The sequence below is a fragment of the Cloeon dipterum genome, chromosome 4, assembly GCF_949628265.1.
Source record: "Cloeon dipterum chromosome 4, ieCloDipt1.1, whole genome shotgun sequence".
In the NCBI taxonomy this organism is placed as follows: domain Eukaryota; kingdom Metazoa; phylum Arthropoda; class Insecta; order Ephemeroptera; family Baetidae; genus Cloeon; species Cloeon dipterum.
Genome location: NC_088789.1, coordinates 8,089,425 through 8,098,926, shown reverse-complemented (window position 1 = coordinate 8,098,926; position 9,502 = coordinate 8,089,425). Strand labels below are relative to the sequence as shown.

Sequence of the window (9,502 nt, the reverse complement as noted above, 5' to 3'; positions counted from 1 at the left end):
GCGCAGGGGGAGTGGTTTATTGGTCGAACTTTCCAGACTTATTGTTAGTCCTGAGTCCTGATGAAGGTGAAGGTGTGATTAGCTTTTCTGCTATTTGCACTGGCACGTAAATTGCTGTCACGTGTGTTTCATTGGTTCATTGCTTGAAAACAAACGCGTGCTCTCGTGCTCAGCATCAATCCGAACTTACAATTAGACGTGTTAAGATTTTATCACGGATATCACCTACTAAAAGGCTTAAGATTAAGATCGAAACGTAGAACATATATAGGACCAAGGGGACCAAGACAGAACAATGTCTAGCAGTGACGAATCTGACGTTCAGGAAGAAGGACAGGAGACCCAAAATGTAGAAGTTGAAGACGAAGGGCCAACAACTTTTAAAGAATTGGTAAGATTTTGCAACGAAAGCATTATTGACAAGTAGTACATATCTACACACATAGATACACTTCTCGTTATAGTAAAGTTACAGTTTCTGCCGGGTTACACATCTCGCCAGTTCTTATGACAATCCCACGTTAAAGTAGGGGTGGCGAAAACTGTAACTCGGCGGCGAAAACTGACTTTTCCATTATGTTACATTAGATTCTTATGGAAAAATAAGAAGTTTATGTACATAACTGAGCGAAAAGTGTATTACATTATTAGGCTACACTCGTGATATATATATATCTATAGATAATTATACTGAATATTTAATACCAGCATATTTTGTATCACATTATTTACCGTGTTTTCGAATATATCTAGGGAGTTATACCATTGCTATGCGAAGCTTGTGACCAGCTGAAATGGAAGACTCCCACAGCAATACAGAAACAAGCTATCCCTCTAGCTTTGCAAGGTGATTTTGATTGAAACCAAATTTGATAAATCAAATCAATGTATTATGGCTTAATTTTTCAGGGAAAGATGTCATTGGTCTGGCAGAAACCGGTTCTGGTAAAACTTGTGCATTTGCACTTCCGATATTGCAAGAGCTGCTGAAGAATCCTCAGAGATTGTTTGCTCTCATCCTTACACCAACTAGAGAGCTTGCGGCCCAGATTGGTGAACAATTTAAGGCTCTTGGTACGCTTTGAATTTTGAGAATGTATATTTTCATAGCTGAATATTACTTTATTAAACAGGAAACAGTATGAAAGTAGAATGCGCATTGATCGTAGGAGGAATGGACATGGTCACGCAGGCTATAACTCTGGCCAAGAAGCCGCACGTAATCATTGCCACTCCTGGCCGCCTTGTGGACCACTTGGAGAATACCAAAGGCTTCAATCTCAGAAACCTCAAATTTCTTGTAAGCGTAGTTTTCTAACAATGGTTGTGTATTATTTTTCATTGAATTTTTAATATTAAAGGTAATGGATGAGGCAGACAGAATTTTGAATATGGATTTTGAGCCAGAAGTGGAGAAAATTATCAAAAACATCCCAAGAGATAGACGAACGCTTCTTTTCTCAGCCACAATGACCAAAAAAGTAGAGAAACTTCAAAAGGCCAATCTTTGCAATCCAGTTTTAGTTCAGGCCTCCCACAAGTACAAGACTGTGGACAATTTGATGCAGTACTACCTTTTCATCCCAGCTAAGTTTAAGGTAGTTAATTAATTTCCAGACCTGCATTTCCATATTAAACTGAATTCTAGGACTGCTACTTGGTGTCGGTGCTGAATGAACTTGTTGGCAACAGCGTAATGGTCTTCTGCTCAACTTGCCAAGGCGCGCTCCGCTTGGTTCTGATGTTGCGAGTGTTAGGCCTCAAGGGAGTGCCCCTTCATGGTCAGATGTCCCAAAACAAGCGCTTCGGAGCTCTCAACAAATTCAAGTCGAAAACCAGTCAGATCCTTGTATCGACTGACGTAGCTTCACGGTTAGTGATAAACAAAAAATTGCTTTTTTAACATGTGGCTGGAGTTTCCTGGTTTGAATAGTCTGAGTTTACTACTTCAATATGCTCAAATCCTTCACAAAATAATCCAGTGGTTATTGTTAGCTAATTAAATCCTGTTTTTTATGGATTCATTTGAACAATTTTAATTTTTGCTCTTGGATGAAAACTGAGCTTTATTTTCTTAAATTCACTTGACTTCGCATCCATGTAACATTTCTCATTGAATTAACACTGAACGGGACAAAATAATTAATGGCCAATTGTAAAGTTATAACACTCAATATTTAAACTTACATTTTATCTAAAAAAAAATTGATGAAATTTGCAGTTTTAAAACACGAGTTTACTAATTGATACTCACTTTAAATCATTTTCAAATTTCATTAGAATTTTTCAATTGGATAAGATTTTTGCTTGATTTATTTTTGTTTATTACTTATAATCTAGAGCCGGGAAACAATTTTTGTACATCAAGAAAAGTTTTCCTTTTTTTCTTAACATAGCGTGTTAAATCACAAAGATTATATAGATAGACTATTTGTTCCAGAGGTTTGGACATCCCCCATGTTGACGTCGTTATCAACTATGACATTCCCACCCACAGCAAAGACTATATTCACCGCGTGGGCAGAACAGCTAGAGCTGGTCGATCTGGAAAAGCCATCACATTCGTTACTCAGGTATAAACAGTGGGCAGAAAAAGACATAAGTTTTACTTTTTATCAATAGATTTTATTTACATAAAATTACAATCAGTCAAATGCATTTTCAGTATGATGTTGAATTGTATCAAAGAATAGAACATTTGATTGGGAAAAAGTTGCCTCTTTTCCCAACTGAAGAGCAAGAAGTCATGATTTTAAATGAGCGAGTTGGTGAGGCCCGTCGACAGGCACTCAAGGTAACGCATCGTTGACCATTAAAACGTACTAAATTTATTACCTTCATGAAAAATTTTCAGGAGCAAAAAGAGATCGAGGACAAGAAGGGCGGTCGCAAGAGAAAGCATGCCATCGATGATGCTGATGACACTGAGGAAGCTCTTGGCGTTAAAAAACAACTTGGCAAGAAGGGTTTCAAAGGGGGAAAGAAAAGGAGACATTGAATGTTATATTAAGTGTAAATATATTTACTTTTCTAGGCCTTAAATTTTGCATCTATCCTTATATCCTCGAATTTATTTCATTTTGTAACGCAAGAACTGTCATGGTGAAGCTATTTCAAAGGCATTTGGTCAGCCAAAGGTAGAAGACACAAACGGCGTCTTCATCGTGTCCACGGTCTCCTCCAAGGTCAGCTCAAGGTCAGCTTTGGCGAACGAGAGCCGCTTGGACTGCGCTGGTCCGTCCAGTTGCAGGATCTGGCGGTCGTCTGTGTGCACCCTGACCACTACGGCCTCGTGCATCTCATCTTCTATTTCAGAGACCTTGGGAATTCGTCTCGAAGCCCTGCGAATGACCTGCATGGCCTCCTCGAGGCTCATCTCAGGAACATCCTTGTCTGACTCGTCACTCTGCTCTGTTGGAGGCACCACATCTGGTAGGTCCAGTGTCCAATCGTGTGCGGCCTTTTCCGCTCTCTCCTCCCTGGACTCCACTCCGGTCACGCAGGGAATGGCTCTGACCACCTGAGGTGTCGAGGGCTGTTTGTCGACGGACGACGTGCTGCTGTTCAAGATGTCGGTTTTGACCCCCTTGCAGAGCAGGACGTCTAGTTCGTCGACGGAGCAAGTCCTGTCCACTGATTTGTCCACCGGCCTTGGAGGTGGCTCCGGCTCGGACCACTGCACGCTGAACAGGGCCTCTGTGTCCTCGTAGTCTGGCTCAGGACTGTCTGCCTCCAGCACTACCACTGGACTCGCGTGGAATGTTTCCTGCTGTGGCCGGGGTGGGACAAGAGGCTCATCTTCTTCGTCCTCTTCCATATCCTGTTCACCAGAGGGCGTCGCGTAAATGTCTTCCTCCTCCTCTTCTTCATTTGTTATTGCTTCGTAACCGTCCTCAAGGCGGTAGGTATCCTTTATTTGGTCATATCCTTCGTCCACAGTGTCCACGCTCTCATACAGCGTTGTGGGTTGCGGACTCTCATTTTTCTCCTGAGGTTCCGTCTTAAAATGAAAGACATCGATTTATAAAAGGTGTACGTTAAAGCGTAAATTAAAGCGGTAATGATGCTGCACCTGGCACTGTTTCAGAGGAGAACGTTAAAACAATGTCTATCGTTAAAACTCCTTTAAGCCAATGGTAACGGTAACAAAATTATTATGGCGCAAAGCAGTGGAATTAATTCATTATTATTTTAAGTTTAATTTTATCTTGTCAAATCTTCAAAATAATTGCAGGTATTTTTAGTTGTTTATTCTTGCAGTGATGATGATTCCCAATTAATAAATATTAATACCGTTTTGTCAGCAAACACAAATTTTACGGATAATATCAGAGAGAATAGCGAGTTTAAAAAGGGAAAAAATAGAAAACATTAACGAGGCTGTTTTTCTTTTGTGTTGAATATTAAATTCGGACTTCTTCGAAACTTGTCGGAATTAAAAATTAAATCAGGAAATATTACCAAGCAATGACAGTGAAGTCTATTTATAATTTTCAACATGGAAATAAAAAAAAACATACAGAGTTTGAAACCAACAAAAGTATAGCCTAACCTTATTAAAAAAATTACAGATAAAAAATAAGCAAATGGTCCAAAAGAGCCAAAAAATTAATACTGAACTCACCTCTTGCGGCATGCCAGTATTTTTGGCCTCTTCCAAGTTATTTTCTGGGTTGTCATTTTGCACAGTGTCTCGTGTAATGTGCAACGATTTTCGGTTCTTGTTGACCTGACTGTACATGTGCTTGTCGTCCTTTTTACTGCCCTCCACTCCCAATTGCACAGAACTCGCGATCTCCTCAACCCTGATGTCAACCTCCACACTTATTGGGTCGGTTTCCTGCTTCTTCTCTTCCGCCTTTTCGCCGTCCTCCTTAACCCCGCCGTCCTCGGTCGGATTCTCCATCTCGACCATCTCCAGTTTGCTGTCCTCCTGCCGCCTTTCCAGCATGCGGTGCACCGCCGAGTTAGTCGGCAGCTTGGCCTTGATCTCACCGACACCTTCGTCCTGCGCCGGTGACGCTCTCCCCGCGTTGACCGCTGGTGATACCTTCCGCAGGCTCTTGGACGCGTTCAACACCTGGTCCGGTGGCACCAGGGACTGCTGGCCCATCCGCCGCACCTTTTCCATCGTGCTTAGCACCTCAGGTTGGTTCTGGGGCTCTGGCAGGCAGGCGTCCTCGTACCTCCGCGCGCTGTTGCTCAACTCTGGTTGCCACGCGTTCGAGTACTTTACGATGGACGCATGCAAGGCTGCCTGCCACCTCTGCTGATCACTTTGTTCCTTGGCTCTCTGGAATAATAAACCTTGGTTTTAAAATTGAATTATTAATAGGATCCTGATAGAAGCAGTTTATCGTCCAATTCGATAAGAAGCGAAAAGGAAAGAGAGTTAATTGGATTTCAAAATTTGCATCTGCTCACTCTTTCGTTACAAGGAGAGAAAGTTGCATCTTTTTTAAGAGATAATACAATATACGCACTCTGAAGAATATAAATAGGGACTGGAAGTAGTGTTGAAATAAAATCTACAAGAAGTATCCTTTCCCTTGCGGTGCATATTATGTCATGTGTCGCAACAAAAGGGAATAGGTATGTAAAGATTTATAATATATATTTCCTAGAAATGTTTTTAAACGAATGAAAAAGATAAATTTCAAAATATTTACTTTTAATAATTCCCGTGTTAGAGTTTGTCAGAACACGTTTCATTACTCATATCTTGTGTTACGTGTTTCAATAAAGTTCGACTAAAAATATTTTGAAGAACTTAAAGTCAATTCGTAAATTTTTATTTCATTAAATTACCTGCATGTTTATTTCTTTATATTTTCGGTTTTTAAAACGATTTCTAGTATGGGAAGATATATCCGGCACTTTGCCTCAAATCCTTTTTTAATAAATCAGCAGTTGCAGCCGTCTGAAAGATACAAGCGAATTTTTGCCTACTTGAATTCTCCGGTAAGAATAAACAGAATTTCACTCTTTGAAATTAGCTTTTCAATGCAAAGGAAGATGTCATTTTAGCTTGTGAATTTTTGCCAGGGAAGGTTAAATCACAGGAAGGGTGAGTGGCAGAGTTGACAAGAATTCGTCACTTGTTTTTACTCATCTCGATTTTTTCACTGCTATGAAACGAGTAAAGTGGGGGTGTTCTTAACGTTCGCTGGTTCAGAATTCTCTGTAGCTATTTGGGAATTTTGTTTTGGAGGTAAAGTACTGGTGATGAAGCCTGGGGGCAGAAACAGCCAATGTACTTGTATTAGAATGTTATTTTTCATTTCGAAATATCACGAACTATCCATCCTAATTAAATCAGCGCCGAGCTTGTAACCCATTCGTAAATTTAAATTTCGTATTTTAAGCTGTTTTTAGTATGATTTGCTAAACTCCTTTTCTTAGTGGCAAATACTATGTGTGGAATTCCCTATTACAACAAAATCCTTATCGGAAAGTCGCAAACCAGACAGGAGAAATTTTTATCATTTTGTTGATATTATTAATCCAGAGGTGAGTCCAGGCTTATGAGTTTCACGTTTCATAAAAACATTCCCTGCTGAGAGGTGCGAACTCGCGTTGAAAACTATCAAATTCACAAGTATATATACACACCAGGTACATGACGTTGGCCTCTGTGACGAGAACGATTTGTGGCGATGAGCGCGAGCCTGCTGGCCGCAGGGTCACAACGCGTCCAAGGTTCAGAATGCTCTGGCAGGGCGACAGGTTTTTGTAGTCCTCCTCTGATTGGAAACGCAACAGCACTGGACCGTCCAATACGAACCAGTAACGCTTCCATGTTGGCAGCTAAATAAATATTAACATTTAAATTAATGATAATTATCATAAAAACTGATTTGATGTATAGATGTTATAAATACATATATTGCATTTAATAACATGTTCCTATAGGAAGTTCAAACCAATATTTAGTTTCCTTGAATAAAACATTTAAAAAATATTCTGAGACGAATTTTTGGCTAAGTTAAAATATACAAGGAACCATTCTTTAATACTTTCCACTCACTAAAATAAAATAAAAATGATAGTAAAATTGACGACTGAAATTTAAAATTTCTCCATATTAGAAATTTTTTATTAATTAAATTTACGAAACGCCATATTTTCAAAATATCAGTTAAGTTTTGATTAGATTGGAAATTGAAATTGCTTGCCACGCAATTGAACGCATTACACGTTGCGACTTTTAAACTCGACTTCCAGAGCCCGACGTAAATAAAAATTATAAGCTCACCATGCGTCCGCGTTTGTCCAGGTATCCGGAGACTTTTCCCTCCGCGGGCATCTCACCTGCTGCAAGCAACACCAAAACACATGAGCACCTACTCCGCGTTTCGCGCACCAGCAAATTCGCTCTGGTTGTTTTGGGGGCCACGCGGAATGCGTGCGTGATGGGCGGTCGCATCCCACTAACCATAGCTCACTGCGGCAGTGCGGAGCGAGGCTTTCGCAGATCGCTTCCGCTCCGGAGCAACAACAGTTTTGCTGCAACAGCAAAACGCGAAAGGGTATTCCTATCGTAGGCGGCGGGTGCCAGCCATGCGGCAACTTTGGTCATTTGAATCGACAACAGATGTGGGGGGAGGACAGCTACATACTGAGTTTAATTGGGCCGAAATGCTGCGTTTTATGGCTCGAAATATTTTCAGGAAGGGGTTTAAAATATTTTTTCGAAATGGTAGACTTTTCTCACTGTTTGGCAAATAAAACGGGGATTTAAACATATGTATTAATCACAATTTTTACAAAGCAAAGAGTTGTAAAAATTTATATGGAAGATTGTAGGCTTAGTGTTGCATGCATAATTGCGTTTAATAAATTCATAAACATATTTAATATTTGTTCCCGGGCATATAATTTACCGAGTAAACTAAATGGATCTGGATTTAAATCAGTGCGATGATTTTTAAATTCCTGCATAGCTCTTAGTTTTCGTTGTTCATTTAGCTGGTTTCCCAAAAAAAGAGTAGGAAAATCATCGTACATTGTACAATTTATCCTGAAAATAATTGTGTAACGCGGGGAACACAAACGCAGTGAATTTGTATCCTCTGCTATAAATATAAATCATGCACTACGAACCCAATCTAGTTCCTTGTTTATAAGAAATTTGATCATAAGAGAGATCCTTTTTGTTTCTCTCTATACTTCTTTCATTTTAGCGAAGTACAAAGCACATTCTTAAACGGTCAGACAAAATAAACGAAAGTTTCACCTTTTTCCGGCAATTCCTGCTTCTCATTTTTGTCAGCACTTGGTTCTTCAGTATGATTTTGTTCCATGCTGGAAGGCCGCGATGTTTTCAAGCAAGGAAAAATTGGCATTATTCTAGGACAAGGAAGAACGACCAACGGAGCAGAAACAGTGGCGCGCGCCGCTCATAATCGAATCAGTCGCCGTTTCCTGCAGATAAAGCTCGCTGACGTGCGACATACAGGCCCAGACCGCAAATGGAAAATATCGTGATTCACAGCTAACGAGCACTTTATTCACATTTCTTTTTGAAACATGAGCAAGTACGCGTGCACTGCTGCGGTCAGGCGTTTCGAGTTCCGCTGCGCCAGCCTTGCGCAATCGCATTTCTAGGACTTGTTAATTTTTGCAATCGCGCGGGTATCAAATTGAGTAATCCATCGTGATAATTTGATTAGTGACGCGTGTCTTCCGCATCAGTATAATTAATTTATATTTGCTCTTGAAAGAATGCAAAAATTAGTGAAGTATCTGGACACATTACGGTTGCAATATTCTATCAAAATTAATGGTGTAGTGCGAAAAATTTAATTGGAAATGCTATATATTTTCTACTGGTCACAGGATTGAATCTGCAAGTCTCCAAACTCTTCAGCTACACCCTCCAGAAATGCTTTAAGGCAAAGATAAATTTTCGAAGGAAAATAACACGCGAAAACCGCCTAAAACGACGAAAGCATCAATTTCAGGGCTCGCGCCGGACATCGAGCAGAATTTCTCAAAAACAAAAAGGAATGCCATCACGAAATTTTCTCAAAACACTACCAAAAAGAGTTAGACTTCATTTTGAGAGGAAAATATATGTGAGTAAAAATTTGAAAACATAAATTAAATTTAAACTATTTTAATAGTTAGAGAGGACATTAAATTTATAAGTTTTTTTTTTATTCAAACCACATCTCTGTAGCCTCCTTATACTTATAACTGAAGTAATGTCCGCATTTTTTTAATAAAATTTTCCGAACAGTGCCAAAAAATGGAAACATTGAATATCTTTGGAAGTACACCATATTTTGGTCTATAAATTTGACAAAAAAACTCATCTTGCCCTGCAACATATTTGAAATGCATTGGTGCTCGTCAGAAAACTTTTTCTGGCGCTCCAATTTATACTCGATATAAAATATAAAATGTACCTGCCTACCTGTATTTTGGTCTTGTTATTACAATTAATTTTGTAGATTTTTTACATTTAGGCCTACATCTGACGCTTTATTCGCCTGATTGT

The 9,502-nt window shown here is 39.6% G+C and overlaps 2 protein-coding genes across 3 annotated transcripts; one reads left to right on the top strand and one right to left on the bottom strand.

Annotated features, from left to right (window-relative positions):
• Positions 1–160: 160 nt before the first annotated feature.
• On the top strand, positions 161–3,042 carry pths (porthos). The gene is made up of 9 exons (XM_065489098.1): positions 161–391; positions 754–847; positions 910–1,074; positions 1,134–1,300; positions 1,362–1,598; positions 1,649–1,872; positions 2,441–2,573; positions 2,666–2,794; positions 2,855–3,042. Exons 1-9 carry the CDS (start codon positions 296–298, stop codon positions 2,996–2,998), a joined length of 1,389 nt encoding a protein of 462 aa, XP_065345170.1. The 5' UTR covers positions 161–295; the 3' UTR covers positions 2,999–3,042.
• On the bottom strand, positions 2,604–8,461 carry LOC135942786 (uncharacterized). Of its 2 annotated transcripts, none has more exons than XM_065489097.1 (5): positions 8,237–8,461; positions 7,256–7,311; positions 6,613–6,807; positions 4,625–5,293; positions 2,604–4,000 (listed from the first exon to the last, which is right to left on the bottom strand). In XM_065489097.1, the coding sequence occupies exons 1-5, from the start codon at positions 8,343–8,345 to the stop codon at positions 3,128–3,130; spliced, it is 1,902 nt and encodes a 633-aa protein (XP_065345169.1). In that variant the 5' UTR covers positions 8,346–8,461; the 3' UTR covers positions 2,604–3,127. The 2 variants fall into 2 exon arrangements, with proteins under 2 accessions (XP_065345169.1, XP_065345168.1); XM_065489096.1 differs by having other exon boundaries at positions 7,256–7,314; positions 8,237–8,460.
• Between the last annotated feature and the right edge of the window lie 1,041 nt (positions 8,462–9,502).

What these genes read in the sequence shown, in the direction of transcription:
- pths (XM_065489098.1), top strand. Translation starts at nt 296, where the DNA reads ATGTCTAGCAGTGACGAATCTGACGTTCAGGAAGAAGGACAGGAGACC. An exon ending in TATCCCTCTAGCTTTGCAAG is followed by an intron (nt 848 to 909) that starts GTGATTTTGATT and finishes TTAATTTTTCAG; the next exon opens with GGAAAGATGTCATTGGTCTG. An exon ending in TCATCCCAGCTAAGTTTAAG is followed by an intron (nt 1,599 to 1,648) that starts GTAGTTAATTAA and finishes ACTGAATTCTAG; the next exon opens with GACTGCTACTTGGTGTCGGT.
- LOC135942786 (XM_065489096.1), bottom strand. Translation starts at nt 8,345, where the DNA reads ATGCCAATTTTTCCTTGCTTGAAAACATCGCGGCCTTCCAGCATGGAA. An exon ending in GCAGGAATTGCCGGAAAAAG is followed by an intron (nt 7,315 to 8,236) that starts GTGAAACTTTCG and finishes TGTTGCTTGCAG; the next exon opens with CAGGTGAGATGCCCGCGGAG. An exon ending in TGGACAAACGCGGACGCATG is followed by an intron (nt 6,808 to 7,255) that starts GTGAGCTTATAA and finishes ATATTTATTTAG; the next exon opens with CTGCCAACATGGAAGCGTTA.